General features: G+C 33.2%; 1 protein-coding gene, 1 non-coding gene and 1 pseudogene across 4 annotated transcripts; all 3 read left to right on the forward strand.

Moving 5' to 3' along the window:
- The first annotated feature begins 3,308 nt into the window (after nt 1-3,308).
- LOC132638824 (peroxidase 44-like) lies at nt 3,309-5,172 on the forward strand (annotated as a pseudogene).
- Nucleotides 5,173-8,686: 3,514 nt separating this feature from the next.
- Nucleotides 8,687-20,394, forward strand: LOC132637001 (eukaryotic translation initiation factor-like). Of its 3 annotated transcripts, none has more exons than XM_060354123.1 (9): nt 8,687-9,110; nt 15,080-15,151; nt 15,389-15,490; nt 16,089-16,283; nt 17,224-17,327; nt 17,903-17,990; nt 18,086-18,436; nt 18,521-18,763; nt 19,068-20,394. In XM_060354123.1, exons 1-9 carry the CDS (start codon nt 8,949-8,951, stop codon nt 20,061-20,063), a joined length of 2,313 nt encoding a protein of 770 aa, XP_060210106.1. In that variant the 5' UTR covers nt 8,687-8,948; the 3' UTR covers nt 20,064-20,394. The 3 variants fall into 3 exon arrangements, with proteins under 3 accessions (XP_060210106.1, XP_060210107.1, XP_060210105.1); XM_060354124.1 differs by having other exon boundaries at nt 16,092-16,283; XM_060354122.1 differs by having other exon boundaries at nt 8,688-9,110; nt 16,083-16,283.
- LOC132639024 (small nucleolar RNA snoR103) lies at nt 14,726-14,831 on the forward strand. Its single transcript, XR_009582071.1, has one exon. It is a non-coding gene; the product is annotated as a small nucleolar RNA snoR103 (small nucleolar RNA).
- Nucleotides 20,395-22,767: the final 2,373 nt, after the last annotated feature.

Consider the following 22,767-nt stretch of genomic DNA (forward strand, 5'->3'; position numbering starts at 1 on the left):
ATCTGAATCTCCATTGAGGAATTTTCCGACGCTTTAATCGGTTTCAATGTGTGAATCAAGCAGAAAAAAAAAAATTATTAAGCGTAAAAGATTGGAATATATGCTCTCGTTTTTTGTTCTCCCTAAACTCTGGTAACTATTTTTACTTTTAGTGTTGGACTTCCTGAGTGGAATTCGAATCTCCAATATGAAAATTTTCGCGACGAATTCAAATTTAATCGATGTTAATGCGAGTATCAGATCCTGAATGAAAGTGTGATCGGAATATATTCTCTCATTTTTTTCTCCCTAGACTCTAGTAACTATCTTGGGAGTTGGGACCTGATTAATCTCTGTTGAAATTGGGAAGTCACAATTTTGAGGCAACATATTGCCTATTAAGGAAGAGTTTATTTTTAGAGTTCGAATTCCATACCTCTAATCTAGGACGGATGAATAGTTAACAACTATCTGCAGCCTTTGTTGGTGAATATATGCTATTCACAAGGTGACAAACACAACATTGTAAAAGGTGCATGATAAAGAAATCATTTGGTATCATGTCAGAATTATTAGTCGAGTCTTGAGGTGCTAATTTTTAATTTTTGAAAAATCGAAACAAAATATTCCTTTCAATTCATATCATATATGATGTTGTATGGTCGATGTGACATAACAATTATTAGGGGATTTTGGGAAAATGTAATAATAATTTCAAAAGTTTAAATATTACTTAAAAGTTATTATTAATCATATAAGTTTTCTTTTACTATAATGTTATTGTGCATGCATGTGGGGTTATTGAAAAAGACAGTGGAACTGATTTTCTAATATGGTCCACTTTCTGCCGACAAATTCATTTTCTTTTTTTACTACAACTTGTTAATTTTGAAATCTCTGAGTATTCATTCTCTTGATTAATAACTATATTTTTAGTCTTTAAAGCGTGGCAATAACATTTGGAAAGTGTATAAAATTTGAGGTAACAGCTCAGTTGGATTTGTTAAAGTTTGGTGGGAGTATTGAGTCGTTTAATTTGATTATGGTTTAATATTTGAAAAATTAAATGGTGCAAGCACCCTCATCACCCAAACTCCACCTTTATAGTGTTTGATTAAAGCTATATTTGTGAGTTTATTTAAGTAGAATATAATTATATATCGTCAGTGCATATTTACATTATCAAGTCATTTTTACATGTTGTAATAAGTAATTCATGACGTATCTTATTTTCAAGATTTCAAATTTCACATTTTAAGGAGATTTATCTGTAAATATCTTTTAGATGGTCAAACGATGTAAAAAGTAACAGTCCACAAAAACTAAAATTTTGTATTTAAATGCTCTTGGCACAATATATTTTCTTTTACTTAACAAACACAAGGATATAAATACGAAAACCACTTATTTTTCAAAAAGAAATTTTTTCCTCATACGAAACACACCCTAGGTCTTGCATTTTTTTCCTTTTTTTTGATGTCTTTTGTATTATATCCCTAGTAATTTAATGTAAAATTACTTAATATCTTCAACCAAGCGCTACATATATACTTATGCGATTATTATTTTTATATAATCAACCAAACGTTTAGAAATTATTTTTTCTGATCCCTCTAATCAAACATAGCATTATATTTTTCTTCACTTTAAGCTAAGGTAATTTTTTCAATCCTTCCCATCAGGTAACCTTGACTTATATCACTGTACCTAGATTCCCAATTATACAAAAGTTCTGCCATTTGTCTATAGCTAGTCAAATAATGTTGAATATTATGCATAACTTAAATTCCATTGATTTTATCATTGTCTATTAATCGCTTGTCTCAATTGAATATGCTGTCGATTTTTCCTTTCATCAACCAATAGTTGCTACTCTCTCCGTTCTATAATAAGTGGTTCTTTTAGTTTATACACGCTTTTTGAGAAATTGTTTACTTCTAAAAAATTTAGGAGTGTTTTTACTAACTTATCCCTAATCAAATTGTGCTTACATAATCAAAATGTCTATAAAAAGAACAATAAGGTTTTTTGGCCACACTATTTTTGCCACAATGGCCCAAATGAGGTAAATTCATATGACTATTTTGGTCAAATTTAATAATTTATGCTTACTTAATATTATTTCTATTGTTTCTTCTCAAAGTTTATCTTAATTTAAAATTTTATAATAGAGGTTATGATGGTTTTACATAATTGTGGTCAAATTTGGGTCAAATTAGTGTGGCAATTTAACAACTCTCAAGAAAGAAAAGGTAGTTAATAAATCTTGATTATTTAAATAAGGACAATTTTGAAAGAATCTGCCCAAAGTATTCTTGAAATCTTAAAGTACCATGTATTTTGAAAAAAATTGAAAAGCCTAAAAAAACACTTATTATGAAATGGAGGGAGTAATTAACAGTGATTTAGGATACTGGGGTTGTAATGTGTTTTTTCTTCTTGTTCTTTTATTTATTCCATGACCTTTTGTCAGCTTAATTTTTAATTAAGTTGGTTTTTGCTAGTTCTAATTGTCTACAGGCTGAAACCACTGTTCTAATATTCCATGGTGGGGTACTCTCCATTCTTTAATTAACTAGAGGTCTCTGGTTAAAAAATTTAGATCGAGAAACACCCTGATCGGAGAGCTTTTCTTTAAATGGGCTCTATATATGTTGTGCGATTATATTAGTCGGGCCATAAAAATATATACCAAAATGATTATACCAATAAATTACAAATAAAATCTATGAAAAGCTAGCATTAATTGTTAACATGGTAAACATAGTAAGAGACCTACTATCTTATTCCACCATTAACTGAGGTCTTGATTTCAACCCTTGAGAATGGAGAGACTCTGGTCGAGAGACTTCCATTTAAATGGCCTCTATATATGCAGCACGAATCTCAACTAGTAAAATCTACCATACACATTAATTGTTAATTAATATGATACAAATAGTAAATGACCTATAGTCTCACAAGTTAAACTATACTGGTATCAGTATAATTTGATTCCTTTTTACAATATCGATATATATAACTTAAAATACGACACTTTAAGTCAGGGTAATAACCTACTGTATAGTGCCGGCTACTTTGAGTATGTGCTTCTAACTGGCTACTATTTTTGCCGGCTCATGCAAGTATATTCTCATAATAAACTTACCAGATGTACAAAAATGCGAAAGTGATACATAGTTGAACACTTCAAACTTCAGCTCAAAATTATGATTCTTGCAGCTCTATATAAATGGTTTCCAATACGTAGTTCTTTTGAATTATTAGTATCTACTTCTCTTGATTTAGTTACTATTAGGTTCAAAAGTATAACAAACAAATAAAAAAAGATGAAGATAGTGGCATTATTGTTGATGTTTTTGGGTTATTTTTCTCAAGATTTAGTATCAGCTCAACTCAGAATTGGTTTCTATAATACAAATTGTCCAAAGGCTGAATCCATTGTGAAAAGTGTAGTGCAAAAGAGGTTCAAAAGTGATCGTTCTATTACTGGAGCTTTGCTTCGATTGCATTTTCATGACTGTGGTGTCAGAGTAAGTACGGATTTAAGTTACATATATATTGATAATTTTTTTAAAAAATATATGATCTGCGTGGTGATATTATAGCATGTTAGTTATCGAGCTATCAATTGAAGCTTATCATTTAGACTTACATTTAAGTACTATATAGTTTAACTTACACCGATGATGTAAATAAATTTTTATATGATTATATCACCTAAAAATTATATCCATAGGTAATTCTCCATAAAAGAGAAATTTGTTCAGCTTGCATTTTCATAATTGTGGTGTCAGAGTAAGGACGGACTATCAATTGATTAAAGTTTATCATATAGAAACGTACTTATAATTACTATGGGGTTTAACTTAAATACACAATATCGATGGTGTATTAAAAAAATCTACACTATGGCGTCACCAAAATATATATATATATATATATATATGTATGTAATTTTGAAAATATGACAGACTACCTATGAAAACACGTAAAGGTGACCCGAGAGTGTAAAAAAAATTACGTTGTCGACGAATATAACTTAAACTCATTACTATAGAATTTAACTTATATACATTGACAGTAATATGATCTTTTTACATCATTAATGTAATTTAGCATGTCATGACAAGTTACCTACCATTCATTCAAAGTTACCAATTAATCAATACTAAATAGAGTTATCTACACTTATCTTATAATAAACTAATTATGTAAATATCTGTACACTGTCAATGCGTAGAACTTGAATTTTATGCCTAATAGCACAAAAATAGGAACTAAGTCTATTTTTATGAAGCAGCTAGCTTCTTAATGTCTTCATTGCAAACTATAATAACTTCAAATATTTTTGTTATATGGTCATATATTAATCTTTTTTTTTTTGTGTGTAACTATTGTATCAGGGTTGTGACGCATCTGTATTGATAGATTCGGATTCATCAAAAAATCAAACATCAGAGAAAGATTCTGGTCCTAATTTTACAGTACGAGGTTATGAACTAATTGATGAAGTTAAGGAAAAATTAGAATCTACTTGTCCTTCAATTGTTTCATGTGCAGACATTGTGTCACTAGCTACTCGAGATGCAGTTTCTTTAGCCGGTGGGCCCAAATATACCGTCCCAACGGGCCGGCGCGACGGGCTCGTATCGGACGCCTCGGGAAGTCAGGTTGCCCGGCCCGGCTCGGTCGGTGTCGGAAACTTTACGATTCTTCAGAACCATTGGCCTAAACAAAAACGACATGGTGGCGTTACTAGGAGCTCATACAGTTGGAGTTGCACATTGCTTTTCTTTTCGATCTCGGGTTTCGAATTTTCAAGGTACGGGAAAACCGGACCCCACGATGGATCCTAAATTGGCTACGGAACTTTTCAGGCTTTGTAACACGTCGAGCGCACCAACTACATTGGACGACGTTCCAACGACATTTTTGGATCAAAATACGTCTTTTACCGTTGACAATCAATTCTATAATCAAATCTTGCAGAAAAAGGGGGTTTTGAAGATTGATCAAGAACTTGCTTTGGATAAAATAAGTGCACCAATTGTTTCAAGATTTGCAGCTAGTGGAAATGCATTTAGAAAGAGTTTTGCTAAGGCTATGATCAAGATGGGAAATATTAATGTACTTTTAGGTGATGATGGAGAAATTAGAAAAAATTGTAGGGTCTTCAATAGTCCTAATTAAAAGGATATAAGTGTTATACTTTTTGCGAGTAAGTATTTACTCAAGACTATGATTTATTATGCATTATCCAATGTTTGTTAAATGCTTGTTTGAACTAGACTTTTTTTTTTTTAGACAGTTAAGAGATTTGGAAGAAAGGAAATGAGAGCTAAATTATTAGTTTCTATACCTGTATTCTTCATTCTATTTTAACGCTAGGTAAAATTTAAGTTCTTGTTATGTGTGGGTCTCAACCGCTATGGATGGATAAATTGAATATAACTTTACCTTGTCCTTTTTCGAGAAGCAATTTTTATGATTTGAACTCGTGATCTTCTCGTTTCACTGCAATAACTTTTATCTTTGTGTCCAAATTCTCCCTTCATTTTCTGGCTTAGTATGAGGTATACTATTATTGGGTTAAAATTTTCCATCCAACTTTATTTTGAAAATCAAACATTTACCCCCAACCTTTGAACAATTAATATTCTAGTCACGTTTTGTGTACAACTTTAAAATTCAGAAAGAGATTATTTACCTGACTTATGACCTTCTAGTCGCACTGTCATAAATTTTTTACTACTGTGCCAACAATTGCTTATTTAATGAAAATATCCATATATGCTTTGTTGGTACAAATTTTGTAATATTTTTATCTTCGAAAATTGAACTTTTGTCTCGCTCACCACAAGTTCTGTGAGAAGCAAGCTATGCGGCATAGCATGGTGTTATCATCAAATGTCATCTCTAACTATTATTCTATGCATTATCCAATATTTATTAAATGACTATTTTCATAAGGTCTGTGATGTTGAAGTCATTCTTATATCTTCAATGCTTGACAATCATTTATAAATTTCGTTTAACCTCACAATTCTTTTTTAGAGAAACCTTAATTACCACTTAATAGTGAAATCAAAATTAATTTTTAATTAGAGATATAAAACAAAGGGAATTTTCATTTATGAAGAAAAAAATGGTTTGTAAACTCAAAAAAAGACATTTTAGTCAAATTTAACATATTCCTTTTCTTTTCTTTCTATTGTAACCAAACGACAGAAGCGTAACACTTTTTTCCCTTGTCTTAAATTTGAGCGATGTGGAAATATGTTTTGTTCACTCTTTTAGTGAATCCAAATGTGGTTAAATAAAAATGTGAAAATAGAAATAGTTATTATAAGAAGAGTTAGACGAAACAAAAATTTAATTAGTCATATTTTAAACTTGATAAAAAAATTTGTACAAAAAGCTATACTTAATTTATGCTACCATTCTAGTTATTGGACTACTCTATCTATAATCATACGTTTCACATTAACTATTGAAACGTAATTGATTGATCAAATATCTAAGTTGAAGCATTTATATATTTTTTTTTCCAACAAAGTATTTATATTATCTTAACCAAATTATATAGACTTTACCAATTATACCGAAAAAAAACATGTGAAAAGAGCAAATCACTTATATCGTTTATGCTATCATTCGTTTCCCCTTTTATCACTTTGAATACACATAACCCTAATATAAGTTAATTGTATAAGTACAATTACCAAAACTATTGGATGGATATCCAACAAGTTACAAAACGACGATAAATTCGCTAAAACAAGCCTTTAATGAGAATCTTTCTTTATTATTCATCGTACACATGATGTTTTGTATTCGATAGTTTATAAAAGATAATTATAACTGATAAAAAGATCTTATAGTGAAGAAAAATAATTTTTGCCTTCATTATGTCGCGTAATAAATGGCGCTATATCCTGATAAGTAAAATGATGACGATTAAAATGTTAAAACCAAATCTTAGTGCACAAATTGCACCATATGCTATGTAACATTAATATCTAAATTTCCTCATTCTTGGTGCTTGATTGATATCCAAATTATCACCACGAATTGTGATGGGATGAATAGATTTCCTCACCTTTAATTAAAGGTCTTAGATTTGAGTCTATATATGGAAAAATGCTCGTAAGGAGCGCTTTTCCCTTTAATTTTTCTTACATAGCGTAACTTTGAATTAATCGGAGTCCTAACACAAGTACCAAATAAAAAAAGATATAGTTCCAAATAAATACTATTCCCTCTGTCCCAAAAAGATTGTCTTCCTTTCCTTTTTAGTCTGCCCAAAAAGATTGACACATTTTTATATTTAGAAACAATTTAACTTTATGGATGATTTACAGCCACACAAATATCTACGGCTTGTTTAGACCACACATTTCAAAAGTTTTTCTTTGTTTCTTAAACTTTATGCCAAATCAAACCACGATAATCTTTTTGGGACGAAGGGAGTAACATATTTAAAGTGTGTGTGTGTTTTTTTTTTTTTTTTTTTTTTTTTTGCTTTTATAGTTTCCTGTATCGCCTTCTTTTCACATTTTCTCTTTTCAATTTGGGGCTAAAATTAATATCAAGAAGTTCATGTGGCAAAAATCTAAACTTGAAATAATGTTCAAGGGCAAGAAAGTGAGCCTTGTCAAACAGTACTTAGCTAAATTTCTACAATCTGCTAATAACATTTGTTTATGGGGTTAATAGTTCATTTGATTCCTCAGTTATTAATAAAAACTAATTTTAATCCTAATCACCTTATGATATGAGATTAAAACTACCCCAACCCCAAAAGTGTTTTTTTTTTCTTCCTCTCAAAGGCCTCTCTTTCCCTTCCCCATTTTCCATTCCCGTAGAGAAGAGAGAAAAAACAACCTATCTCTCTCTGGAATTCACTTTCTCTCTCTAAAAATCTAATCTTTATCTCTATCCTCATATGATACAAATAGATAGATCACATTAATTTGTATCTATCACTTTTATCATTTCGTTTCAGTATTACTCTATTTAATTAGAGTTTAACTCACAAGGAACAAATCAAAATCTACCATAACTGAAGGGTCAAAAAGTACTATGCTCGCTAATTTCATTATTAATTATCGAATTCGAATTCAAATTTCTGAAATAAAATTGTTTTCGCTAGAAAGCAAGCCACTCTAAAAATGTGATTTTTTAATGCGAATCTCGATTAATCAGGCCTCAAAGCACTTACCAAAACCGAACGATTTTTTTTTTTTTAAAGTATATTTGTATAGTGCACAATTTTATGGTAAACTAGTGATATTGAGCGCGGTAAGTATAAGATTTAGTGGATTTTTTAATTACTCTTTCTATAAACTTAATAAAATAATATAGAAATAATCTTTGCGATAAAATATTTTTGAGATTAACTTGTAGCTCCTCACTCAATATGTCCCCAAAGTACCCATGTATGAGCCTGTTTGGATGGGCTTATGCTTATAAGCTGTTAAAAAAAATAAGTTGGGGGTAATCTAACTTATTTTTTTTAGATAAGCTAAGTCAAATGAGGCCGATTAATTTTTTGAGCTTATTTTAAACACAAAATAACTTTAAGCTGGTCAGCCAAACGCTAAAAAAAAATTGAAAACAACTTATAAGCCGATCCAAACGGGCTGTATAAATCTAATAATACCAAAATTGTCCCCAAAAGTTTTTTTTTTCTTTTTGGTTTTCCTCACCGTCTTCACAATCGCCTCTCGTAACCCAGCAGAGAAGAGAGGAAAATCAATCTCTCTCTCTCTCTAGAATTTCACTTTCTCTCTCTCTAAAAATCTAATCTTCACATCTCTTTCTATCAATCAATCAATCAATTATATAATTAATAGATAGATACACGTTAATCTGTATCTATCAATTTTATCCGTTCGTTGTTGCTTTAGATTTAATTTGTTTTTCTCGTGTGTGGTGTTGGGAATTGATCGAACGGTGGAGAGATTATGCAGAAAGGTGATCAAACGGTGATAAGTTTAAGACCAGGTGGTGGTAGTGGTGGTAATAGAAGCAGAGTAGTATTTGGCTCTCGCTTTGACACCTCATCATCATCTTCATCTACATCTACTACTAATTCTGATCTTCCATTTCTTCGTCCATCTTTTAAGGTTCTTTCCTTTTTTTTTTCTTTCTATTTTTAGATCTATTCGTTTTTCTTGATTTTTTTCTAGCTGTTTGATTTATCTTTTGTTGAATCCCATAGTGTGGGGTCGGGGAGGGTTAAATGTACGCAGACCTTACCTCCCGCTTTACCTCCCACTTTGGTAGGGAGGCTATTTCCGAAAGACCCTCGGCTCAAAAGAATCAAAATATAAAGAAGTAAACACACGAAAATATAATATTTTTGACCTTATGGTCTGTCCCTAACAAGCTAGATATTTTGAGTTTTTTTTTTTTTTTTTGTTTAATCATATTTTGAAGATGTTGATTTACCTATTGTTGTTGTTGTTTGGTTGTTTTTGCCATGTGAAAAATATAATCTTTTTCCTATCTAGCTTGTAATTCTGCATTACAGAACTTTTAAAACAAATTATCAAGTATTTGAATTAGTGGCGGGCGGAGCTGGACATTTGATAAGGGGGTTCAAGAAAAAGGGACGGGATGAAAAAGGGTTAAAAAGTGTTGTTACAGAGAATCGAACCCACAGCCGCTGGGTTGAGTTCTCCAATATGTTAAGGGGATGCAACATTAATATTTATACATGAATCAAAAAATTGACCCCATATATATAGTGTAATTTTTCGACGAAGGGGGTTCGATTGACATCCCTTGCAACCCTATAATTCCGCCCCTGAGTGGCGGAGCCAAGAATTTCGTTAAAAGAATCCACAATACAAAGCAGTAAACATGCAGATACAAATTTTTTTTTTTTTTTTTTGATATGTTAAGGTTACAGTACCAAGTTTAAAAAAAATATATATATATGGTAAGGTCTGCGTTCATGCTACCCTCCGATCCCACTTGTGGGATTACAGTGGTATGTTGTTGTTGTTGTAATTTTCAGGTTACAGTACGTCTATTGGTTTTGTGTGTTTTTTCTTGATGTTTTCTAGCTGTTTGATTTGTCTATTCTTGTTGTTTGGTTGTTTCCCATGTGAAAAAAAATCTAATCTTTTTTCTGTCTAGCTTGTGATTTCTGCATTAGACAACCCTTAATTTGTTTAGAAGACAAATTATTAAGCATAGGCTTATATATTTGCTATCTATTGTTGATGTTTGGTTGTTTCCTATGTGAAAAATCTAATGTTTTTCCTATCTAGCTTGTGATTTCTGCATTAGACAACCCCTACATATTATTAAGTATTAGAATCAGTGGTGGAGCCCGGAGTTTCGTTAATTCAAAATATAAACAAGTAAACATACGAAATTCACTTTTTACTTCGTGGTTGATATTTTCTAGCTGTTTCTTATCATATCCTGAATATGTTGATTTGTCTATTGTTGATGTTTTGTTGTTTCCCATGTGAAAAATCTGATCTTTTTTCTATCTAGCTACCTATTGTTGCTATTTTATTGTTATTTACTTTATGGGTATGTGAAAAATGTAATCTTGTCCTATCTAGCTACCTGTTATTTGCTGTTTTATTGTTTTTTTACTTTATGGGTATGTGAAAAATCTAATCTTTTCCTATCTAGCCACCTATTTATTGCTGTTTTGTTGTTTTTTACTTTATGGGTATGCAAAAAATGTAATCTTTTTCCTATCTAGTTACCTATTGTTTGATGTTTTTGTTGCTTCCCATGTGAAATATATAATCTTTTTACTATGAAGTTACCTATTATTGCCGTTTTATTGTCTTTTTACTTTATGGGTATTTGAAAAATGTAATATTTTTCCTATCTAGTTACCTATTGTTTGATGTTTTTGTTGCTTCCCATGTGAAATATATAATCTTTTTACTATGAAGTTACCTATTATTGCCGTTTTATTGTCTTTTTACTTTATGGGCATTTGAAAAATGTAATATTTTTCCTATCTAGTTACCTATTGTTTGATGTTTTTGTTGCTTCCCATGTGAAATATATAATACAATCTGTCTTTGACTTGTTCTCTTTCTTATTATCTTGCTTAACTATATTGGTTGTATAGTTGATAACTATGGTTTTCTTTTAACTTTATGGGTATGCTTTTTCATGATATTTTGTATTGTTTTTATCTTATCTTGAATGTGTTGATTTAGCTATTGTTGATTGTTTGGTTGTTTCCCAATGTGAAAAATCTAATCTTTTTCATATCTAGCTTGTGATTATGCATTAGATGTTTTAGAAGACAAATTATTAAGTATTTGAATCAGTGGTGGTGCCGTGAATTTTGCTAAGGGAATCGAAAATATAAAAGAGTAAATAAAGGAAAAAGTCAAGGGGACTCAATATCTACTATATAGACGTAAAAAACAATTTTGACCTATTTCTTGACATTTTCTAGGTGTTTGATTTATCTATTTGTTGCTTTTTTTTTTTTGTGAAAAATCTGATCTTTTTTCTTTCTAGTTTGTGATTTTTGCATTAGATAGAACCCCTAATTAGGTTAGAAGACAAATTATTAAGCATATGAATTAGTACCCCTCATTGATTTTCTTTTTTACTTTGTGGGTATCCTTTTTCTTGATATTTTGTAGTGTTTTTATGATATCCTGAATGTGTTGATTTACCTATTGTTGTTGTTTGGTTGTTTTCCATGTGAAAAATCTAATCTTTTTGCTATCCAGCTACCTATTGTTGATGCTTAGTTGTTTCTCAATGTGAAAAATTGAATCTTTTTCCTATCTAGCTTGTGATTTCTGCAGTAGAGAACCCCCTAATTTGCTTTAGAAGACAACACTTTTTGATAAGCGTTAGTGTCCGGGCCAGCTTTCAAGCACCTCGACTAATTCCATGGGATACTCCCTCGGTCTAAAATATTTGTCGCATTTTTCATTTGCACGCTCCTTAAGAAAGCATGTATAAGGGCAGCATTTTGACTATTTTACCCTCTTGACATATTTCATGTAATCTCTCCTCAATAAATATCTACTCCATCACTGGTGAGAACCTCTTAAATGTTGCTAATTAATACAAGGGTAAAATGGGAAAAAGTTACTTGATTCTGTCTTGATTAAATAAAACGACAAATATTTTGAGACAAGTATTTTTAGTATGGACGACAAATATTTTGAGACGGAGGGAGTACCTTAGAAGATTAATTATTAAGCATTTGAATTAGTGGTGGAGCTAGGAATTTCGCTAAGAGAATCCAAAAAGAAGTAAACACACAAAAAAGTCAAGGCAATTCAATGTATACATATAGTGTAATTTTCGGGTTTTCGGGCAACGAGGAAGAACTCCCTTGTGCTCCCTGGTTGTGCCCCTGGTTGAATCTTTGCTCTAGTTTTTCATATCTATGTATTCTTTTGATATTTTGTAGTGTTTTTATCATATCTTGAATGTGTTGATTTGCCTATTGTTGATGTTTGGTTGTTTCCCATGTGAAAAATCTTATCTTTTTCCTATATAGCAACCTTTTGGTGATGTTTGGTTGTTTCCTATGTGAAAGATTGAATCTTTTTTCTATTTAGCTTGTGATTTCTGCATTAAAGAGTCCCTAAGTTGTTTTAGAAGACAAATTCTACTCCAAATAAGCTCAAATTTGAAACATAGGTTCCATATATCATAAAGAACAAACCTCAATCATCAATTTGTCAAAAGAACAACAATGAAGCATTTGAAGCAGTTATTTGGCTCTTGGTGGTGGTTCTAATTCCTCTCTTTCGTCTTTCAAGGTTCAATCTTTTTTCTATTTTTTCAGATTATTGATTTTTTTGCTTTATGGCTTTGCTTTTCTTGATAGTTTATTGTGTTTTTATCATATCCTGAATGTGTTGATTTATCTATTGTTGATGTTTTGTTGTTTCCCAATGTGAAAGATTTAATCTTTTTCCTATCTAGCATGTTTAGTTGTTTCTCAATGTGAAAAATCTGATCTTTTCGAGCTGTTTTTATGATATATTGAATGTGTTGATTTGCCTATTGTTGTTGTTTGGTTGTTTCCATGTGAAAACTCTAATCTTTTTCCTATCTAGCTTTTGATTCTGCATTAGAGAACCCCTACTTTTTATTTTCTAGGTATTTTTTTTTAAATAGGTGATTCATATATCCGACCCCAACTAGTTCAAGGTTGAAGCATAGTTGATTGATTGATTGATTTATATTGGGAACAGTTTAAGCATAGCTTTTGTTTTGCAAAATACAATCTTTGTCTTATACTTGTGCTGTTTTTTATTATTTTGCTTAACGGTATTGGTTATATAGTTGATAACTGTGGATATTTTTACTATGTGGGTATGCTTTTTCTTGATGAGCTGTTTCTATCATATCCTGTATGTGTTGATTTACCTATATTGTTGATGTTTGGTTGTTTCCAATGTGAAAAATCTGATCTTTTTCCTATCTAGTGGAGTGGTAAGGTCTGCGGATATCCTACCCTCTCTAAACCCCACTTGTGGGATTACACTGGTATGTTTTTGTTGTAATTTACGGGTTTTCGGGTGAAGGGGACAAAACTCCCTTATGCTCCCTAGCTCTGCCCCTGGTTGAAATAGATTTTTTTTTTTACTTTGTGGGTATGCTTTTTCTTTGATATTTTGTAGTGTTTATCATATCTTGAATGTGTTGATTTACCTTTTGTTGATATTTTGTTGTTTCTCAATGTGAAAAATCTAATCTTTTCCTATCTAGCTACCTATTGTTGATGTTTAGTTGTTTCTCAATGTGAAAAATCTAATCTTTTTCCTATCTAGCTCCCTATTGTTTGATGTTTAGTTGTTTCTCATCGTGAAAACTCTAATCTTTTTCCTATCTAGTCACCTATTTTTGATGTTTAGTTTTCTCAATGTGAAAAATCTGATCTTTTTCCGATCTACCTACCTATTTTTGATGTTTAATTTTCTCAATGTGAAAAATCTGATCTTTCTCCCATCCAGCTACCTATTGTTTGATGTTTAGTTTTCTCAATGTGAAAAATCTGATCTTTCTCCCATCCAGCTACCTATTGTTTGATGTTTGGTTGTTTCTTCTAAATGTGAAAAATCTAATCTTGTTCCTATCTAGCTACATATTGTTGATGCTTAGTTGTTTCTCAATGTGAAACATCTAATCTTTTCTTATCTAGCTTTTGATTTCTGCGTTAGAGAACCCCTAATTTGCTTCAGGAGACAAATTATTAAGCATTTGAATCGGTGATTGCGCCAGGAGTTTCGCTAATGTAATCCAAAATATAAAGAAGTAAACACATGAAAAAGCCAATGGGATTCAACATCCACTGTATGTCAAAAAATAAATTTGACTTTATATGCACAATGTAATTTTCCTGTGAAGGGGATAAATGAAATGGGGCAGATTAGAATGGGTCGGTTATAGGGGATTCATATATCCGACCGTAACCAGTTCAAGGTTGGATATATCTCTGATGCATTATCCAATTGTGTCTATAGAAACTTTATTCTATTTCTTCCTGTTGTAGACCGTTGTGCTGCATTTTATGCATGAATCTGTATATTATTAATCTATAAGCAAAGGTGTCAATGTTTATATTTGTACGCATGTAGATGATTTGAGTTGTTTTCTGATAAGGTCTCTGGCTTGTGTTGATTAAAATGTATTGTATTGTTATTGGTACAATAGAAATGTCTGTGCACATAATATTTGAATTATACGTTCTTGTTAACGTCCTAATTCTTGGCAGCTCACTTTAGTTGTGTATCTGCAGTAAATATGGGTGGAAAATCACTAGTAGGCTTTAGGTGGGCACTTAAGAATTATCAGGCCGCCCATAAAGAACTCTACTAACACTGGAAGTCTTATGAACTTCGTAAAGCATGTAGAAATATTTTAAATTCTTACAATCAATTCATTGCATGTTCCCTTATTTTCACAATAAGATATCGGTTCTGATCAATGCTTTCTTGCTGGATTTGTATTTTAATGGTACTTTCTGTTTTTTATGCTAGCTCAAAATGCTTTATCTTCTTTCTTGAAATTCATTTTAAGAACTTCCTGTTCTGAAGGTTCTGTTTGTCGTAACTCACTTTTATCATTGTAGACTGGAGATTCTCGTTTGGAGAACCATGAACGTGTTCGGTATACTCGAGATCAGCTCCTGCAACTGAGGGAGGTAATATCCATGTTTAAAAATGTTAGCGACACAAAACTGACCTTTTTTACTGATAGGTATCGACTGTGATGTAATTTGTATCATTGACAATTTAGTCTTCCTCTTCCATCTTTTAGATTTCTCCCGATTCCAGCTACCCAAAAAAAAAAAAAAGAAAAAAAAAAGAAGAGAAGATATCATGGTGGATTTTCATGATTTCTATGCTTGTCCTTGATTGTGGTAATTGTTGTCTTCTAGGCGGTTGTCCTACAGTTACCTGAGGTTATTCTGCAAATCAAACATGAAGTTGAAGCTGAACTGTTTGGTGAAGATCCCTCTCGGGCTCGCGTTGATACCAATGTGAGTTTCTGTCTGACTTGATATTAGACTTGTAGCTTGTTTGGCCAAGCTTCCAAAATCTGTTTATTTTGAATTTTGGAAAGTTCTTTTTCTTAGAAGAGCTTGAAAAACAGAAAAAGTATTTTTGGATAGTAGCAGTTTGTGTTTGGCTAGTCAATTTAAAAGCACTTTTGCCAATATTAGAGCAGTACTTTGTGCTTGGCCAATGTTTCAAATGTGCTTCAGTGGAGAAGTTACTTTTTCAGAGCTTCTGGAAAACTACTGTTGCTACTACTCAAACTCACTTAATTTTTCACTAAAAGATTGACCGTCACCTCCACTTTCTAAAATAAGCACTTTTGGCTTTCCAGAAGCTTGACCAAACAGTCTTTTGGTATAAAAAATTGTATTTCGTTTCATCTGATTATTTTGTTGGCATTTCTTTCCTCCCCACCGCAAAAGGAAAAGGAATATTTGATGCTTTTGGTAATTTTGTGAGCTAAAGAGCAGTTCTGATTCATTATTTTCTAATGTTTGTATATTTTCTATTTCACTTTCTTGCATTATTTACTTTCTGTTGCCTGATTGTCCAGTTTAATTTGTGTTTCTGTAGGTGCAGCAGGCTCAATCTCAGGGTCGTTATTCTGAACCAGACAACCGTGACTGGCGTAATAGATCAACACAAATTTCTGCCCCCCTAGAGGAGAGGTCATGGGAAGCACTTCGAGAAAACAGGGAATTTGGTGGCCAGTATAACTGGCAAGAGCAGCTTAACTCACAGTTTGCAAGAGCTCAAGTATCTGCCAACCACGGGGTAATTCATTTCTTCATGATAGGTTTTCTAAATTGCGCATGTTGGAGAATGTTCATTATTGATTTAAGGGCTAATAGCATTATTGGTCCCTCAGTTGTCCGCAAATTCTGAGTTTGGTACTAGTGATATATCACTCAAAACATTTAACCTACAATTAATTAAAATTTGTGTTTTTGGTCCCCGGTCTAGGAAATATGTTATATTTAGACTATGTTGTTAAAGTATATATATTATCCTCAAATATGAGTAGCAATACAATCTTAACATGCTACATGTGTAATCAATCTTACCCTCAATTTGTGTTTATTCATAAGCAAATGGATCAAAATGTACATTTCAAGTAATTTAAGGTTAGATGTGCTTAGTCAAATTTCAGAAGGACTAAAATTGAAATTTTCCTATAACTGAAGGACTAAAAGTGCTATTAACCATGATTTAAAGAACTTCTGTTCATTTTTTCCTGCTTTTGAGCCTAGGGTCTTTCAAAACAGCCTCTCTACCTTCACAAGGTAGGAGTAAGGCTGTGTACACACCACCCTCCACAGATCCCACTAACACTGGGTAAGTTGTTGTTTGTACTCCCAACGGCGAGTTTAGTTTTCTATGCTTTCTGAAAGACATCAGCAATGAAAGAAATATAATATACTTGATTACTACGTCACCTGCTCATGCATACAGGGAAATTCCTTTATCGAGTACTGTGGTTGTTAGTATTAAAATTAGGTGTACAAACAAGTAGCTGTATTATCTTATTGACATAATGTGGAAAATCAGTTAGATTAATTTAAGGGATAGCTCTTTTTCCCTACATAATCTCTCTCTCTCTCTCTCTCTCTCTCTCTCTCTCTCTCTCTCTCTCTCTCTCTTTTTAAAGCTTATTCCTTGCACTAGCAACAGTTTCTTTTTTGTTCTGCTCAAAGTTCAATTGTTTGTGCACCAGGGACAGGGAGGTCCTGCTGCTACACTGATCAAAGCTGATGTGCCATGGTCAGTCCGAAGGGGCACTCTTTCTGATAAAGATCGTGTCTTGAAAACAGTCAAGGGGTAATCTTTCTGGAAGTTCTTACCAATGCTTTTAACAATGTTTCATATCGTAATTCGAGGCTATTTTTCACCACATATTAACAGTAAGGAACTGCGATTTGCTCTTCTTCACTACCTTTTCTCATACGCATGGATATAATAAGCCATCACTAGTCCGTGGAACTACTTACTGTAAATAATAAAATAAGGTTTTGATATGGTTTTGTTCTTAAAGTTACAAGTCGCTGCCCCAATTTATGTGTCATAGTTGGGATTTCGAGAGTCAAACTTCTTAATTTTGACCGTGAATTCGGACGTAGAATCTTTTAAGTTTTTTAAAATAAAATTTACATATTTGGAAACAACTTCAAAAGTACTATAAGTCGAAATAATTAACAACTCAAATATTTAAAAGCATATAAAAAATTGACTGTCAAAGAAAAATTCATTAGACTCTCGAAGCCCAAACACCACCACATAAATCGTGACATTCTTGGTTTCAGATGTTTTATCACAGTTTGCAAATAATGTGAAGGTAAATTTTTAGGATATGATTATTGTGTACATGATTGGTTTAAGTATTATCGATCTTGCAGAATACTCAACAAGTTGACACCGGAGAAATTTGATCTTCTCAAAGGTCAATTAATTGATTCAGGGATAACAAGTGCAGACATTCTAAAGGTACTCCTATCTCTCAGACACCTATATTTCTCTAATGTCTTGTTTTCCCTCGTATGTCTTGGATAACTGACGTATTCTCTCCTTCTATATTGCAGGGTGTGATCTCCTTGATATTTGACAAGGCCGTATTGGAACCCACCTTTTGCCCGATGTATGCCCAGCTTTGTTCTGATCTCAATAAGAAGCTTCCTCCATTTCCATCTGATGAACCTGGTGGGAAAGAAATCACCTTTAAGCGAGTTCTTCTGAATAATTGCCAAGAGGCATTTGAAGGTGCTGCCAAATTGAGGGAAGAAGCAAGACAAATGACTGCTCCGGAGCAGCAGTCAGAACGCAAGGACAAAGAAAGGTTGATCAAATTGCGAACTCTTGGAAACATACGTCTTATTGGGGAGCTTTTGAAGCAAAAGATGGTTCCTGAAAAGATTGTTCATCACATTGTTCAGGTTATTGATTGTTTTCTATTAGCTTAATCATCTTGTTCCTTTCCCACTTAAATATCTTCAACATATCAATTTACTTGTTAACAGGAACTATTAGCACCAGATCCCAAAAGCTGTCCAGAAGAAGAGAACGTTGAAGCTATATGTCAGTTCTTCAACACCATTGGTAAGCTGCTTGACGAGAAGCAAATGTCAAGGCACATCAATGATAGTTATTTTAACCGATTGAAGGAACTATCAACAAACCCTCAGCTGGTATCACGACTAAGGTTTATGGTGCGTGATGTGCTGGATTTACGTGCCAATAAATGGGTCCCTAGGCGTGAAGAGGTAACACACGACTTGCTTATGTAATACTCCTTCTGTCTCAATTTATGTGAAGATGTTTGACTGGGCACATAATTTAAGAATGAAAGGACTTATGGGATCCAAAAAGATATTTTTGTGGCTATAAATCATCTCATTGAGGGTAAAATCAGAAGTTTAAAGGTAAATTGTTACTAAATATAGAAAACGTCTCATTCTTTCTGGAGCAGACTAAAAAGAAAAAGTGTCACGTAATTAGGACGCAGGGAATAGTTGACTAGTTTAGTCCTACACTTCTTTCTCATGATGTATTAACTTTGTTTTACAGGTGAAAGCCAAAACCATCAACGAGATCCACTCGGAAGCAGAGAAGACATTAGGGTTACGTCCTGGTGCTACAGCAAGCATTAGAAATTCTCGTGTTCCTCCAGGTCCTCAAGGGAATTTGGGTCCCAGTGGCTACCCTATTAATCGACCTGGCACTGGTGGTATGATGCCAGGGATGCCAGGTGCAAGAAAGATGCCCGGGATGCCAGGAATGGATAATGACAACTGGGAGGTTCCTAGGTCACGGACAATGCCACGTGGTGTTCAGCCGCCATTGATCGGCAAGTCACCGTCCTTGAACACAAGGCTGCTGCCTCAGGGTAGTGGTGGCGGCATAAGTGGCAGTAGCAGCGCCCTCTTACAAGGTAGTGGTGGACCCTCCGTCCAGCCTTTATCACAAGTTCTGGGACCCGTTAGGCCATCTCCAACAAGTACCGTTTTGCCTGTTGCTGAGAAACTGAAACTTCAGGCACCTCCAGCTGCAAGTCCTGAAGAACTGAAGAGAAAGACAGTTTCTCTTTTGGAGGAATATTTTAGTGTTCGGATTTTGGACGAAGCTTTGCAGTGCATTGAGGAACTTAAATCCCCTGCCTTCTATCCTGAGGTTGTTGAAAAAGCCATATCCCTTGGACTGGATAAAAGTCCGCCACGTGTCGAACCAGTTGCACAACTTCTCGAGCACTTGTTTGCTAAGAAGGTTTTTACTGCTACCGACTTGGCTACTGGATGCTTGAACTTTGCTTCTCAGTTGGATGATCTCACAATGGATTTACCAAAAGCACCAGCAAATTTCGGGGAGATAATTGCAAGGCTAGTTTTGACAGGGGCGATAGACTTCAAGTTGGTGAATGAGATCCTGAAGAAGGTAACGGATGACTTCTACCAGAAGGACTTATTTGCAGCCATCACGGGATTTATTAGCTCTAGCCCTACGGGTCAAGGAGTATTAGATTCACAAGCAAGTGATATTGAAGCCTGCAAAAATCTGTTCCAGTAAAGTGAACCAGAGCAACTGTATCGCAGTTTTTCATAATTGGAACGTTTAAGAACAGGTGATTTTATGTGAGTTGTATACTTTTTTCCCAAGGTGTGTTCATTAGACGACGAAAGACAGTTTTGCAGCATGGTAAATTATATGCCATATTTGCTGTCGAGGCAACGGGCTGCTTTACGGAGCCCAGCTGTTTTGTATTCCATTAGTTTTTCATTTATTTTTTCCCGTTGACTTGTTATATTAAGTTTTATCGAACTTGTGAGTTCATAAATACAACTGTTCCAACCTTTACACTATTCTGAAGTAGAATTTGATAATAGAAGTTTGTCTTCAATTCTGTCTCCTTTGGTAGTTTTATTATTGCTCTCGCTGGTATTTGCATTCTGCTCTCTCTATTAGCTTGCTTTTGTACCTTTTTTTTTCGCTATAGTTTGGCATTACAGTGACTTCTCTACGACAGACATCCTTTATAATAACATTTCATGATATAGACCAAATTCTTTGAGGAATCAACTTTTCATGTTATGTTATGTTATATTATATGGTCTCTATAATACTATAACATTTTCCAAGTGTTGACGCAATTGAGGAATTAGTGCTTCACTTTGATTCCAAGTGTTCTACTATATACACTATGGAAAAGGGCTCAAATGTGCCATCAAACTATCGAAAATAGCTCATTTATGCCATTCGTCAATAGTTTGGCTCATTTATGCCATCGCCGTTACCAAAATGGCTCAACCATGTCATTTTTCAGTAACACCGGTTTTACAATATTAGATATGACACTTGACCTCCAATTAGAAGTCCATGTTGTTTAATTAAACCAGCCCAATTTTAAATCACAAATTAATAAAATAATCCGACCCATCGAACTATCGGATTGGGTTGATTTAATTAAATGACGTGAACCTCTAATTGGAGGTCATGTGTCATATCTGGTATTATAACATCGGAATTAATGAAAAATGACATAAATGAGCTATTTTGGTAATGATGATGACATAAATGAGTCAAACTATTGACGAGTGACATAGATGAGCCATTTTCGATAGTTCGATGACATATTTGAGCAGTAAGAGCGAAACACGTAATGCATGTGTTAAGCGCAGGTCACGGTTTTTGACCCCTGCAAGGACTAAAACTTGTTATTTAAGTGGAGAGGGTATAGGTGTCGGTTCATTATTCACTGAGCTTTTAGCTCTGCGCCTACTTGCCTCGGCAGGTTTTTCATAGATGACGGGTTTTTCTTTAATACTCAAGAATAATATATAGAAATATCGTTCAATTTATGAGCACGTGCAATTTCTATTTCGAATTGAGATCACCCTTTGGTGCAAAACATATTTTTGTTAGAAGGGATGCCCCTCTTTTAACTTTGAACGTTCCAAGGAGGCGACAAATTCCTCTTTTGCAACAATTTTAATTCGGCATCCGTAGCTTTAGCTAATTAATTGTCTTTTAAGTAACTTAATTGTATAAATATTTTTCACACAATCATCGATCTGTATAACTTAAACTCTTTCTACATTTGTATTTTTCCACCTACAACAGTTAATGCCTCATTTCATTTGATGAAAGTGATGGGCTAGTCTTATCCTCATTTTGAGCTATTATTATTATTCCCTTTCGAAGTTGACCTGCCCTGAATGCGAAGGTATTAAAGTAGTTCACACTAAAATCATAATTATCCGTTATTTGAAATTTATTAATCCGTCTAATTTACATTCACATTATGTCGTAGCAGGGGCGGCTTAATGGAATCGGTGACCTAAAGCTAACCTTGATAAAAAGGCTTCAAATTTATCTAATAAAAAATTTATATATTTTTCATTAGAAATCTATTCTTTTAAAATTTTGGGATGAAAAATTGTTAATTTTTCCTCTAATCATTTTTTGATGATATTCCTCGTTCAGTTGACAATGTAACAAACTTTAATTCCAATCTAGAACATTTTATGTTCTAAATAATTAACGTAAATTTTGTCTATAGAAATCTTGAAAGGATAAAAATATCATTGAAAGCTAGAGTTAGAACAAAATTGATTCAAGTAATTGAAGAAGATGCAAGTAGATACTAATTTAATTATGTATTTCTTTCATCATATTTACATCAACCATAATATATTGAACTTTTGATTAATGATAGGATCAATTTTTGGGGCCCCTAATTTGTTGGGGCCTAAAGCTTATGCTTTAGCCGCTTGGGGGTTAAGCCGACACTGTGTTGTAGTGCCTATTGAAGGAACAAGCGTTCTTTATTAGGGGTCTTCGTTCTCATGACTAGAACCCGAGACCTTTGACTATACATAAAGAGATTTCATCCATCCGACAACATCACTTGCTTATCAAAATCATCTACATTAGATATCCACAATAAATTGGTTGTAACTCGATTTAATCATTTGGAATCTGAAATTTATTGGCCCGACTAATTCAGATTCACGCCATGTAGTTCTGTTGCTCCCAAACGCACACATAAATATACACGGTCGTACAAGTAATATAGGATTAAAGTCTAGATATCGTACCCACATGGACTTATGATTAACTGTCAACTAAATTAAACTAATGCTAATTATCTAACAAGAAATAAATTCAAATTTATATTTATAAACTAACTTAGAATAAAAGAAAGCCAATATTGAACTTCAACCAAGAAAGATCGGATTTTTATCGATGAAGAGATTGATCTAGGATTATGACC

This window comes from Lycium barbarum, chromosome 4, assembly GCF_019175385.1.
Source record: "Lycium barbarum isolate Lr01 chromosome 4, ASM1917538v2, whole genome shotgun sequence".
Classification (NCBI taxonomy): domain Eukaryota; kingdom Viridiplantae; phylum Streptophyta; class Magnoliopsida; order Solanales; family Solanaceae; genus Lycium; species Lycium barbarum.

What these genes read in the sequence shown, in the direction of transcription:
- LOC132637001 (XM_060354122.1), top strand. Translation starts at nt 8,949, where the DNA reads ATGCAGAAAGGTGATCAAACGGTGATAAGTTTAAGACCAGGTGGTGGT. An exon ending in TTCTTCGTCCATCTTTTAAG is followed by an intron (nt 9,111 to 15,079) that starts GTTCTTTCCTTT and finishes TTATCATTGTAG; the next exon opens with ACTGGAGATTCTCGTTTGGA. An exon ending in AAGTATCTGCCAACCACGGG is followed by an intron (nt 16,284 to 17,223) that starts GTAATTCATTTC and finishes TTTGTGCACCAG; the next exon opens with GGACAGGGAGGTCCTGCTGC.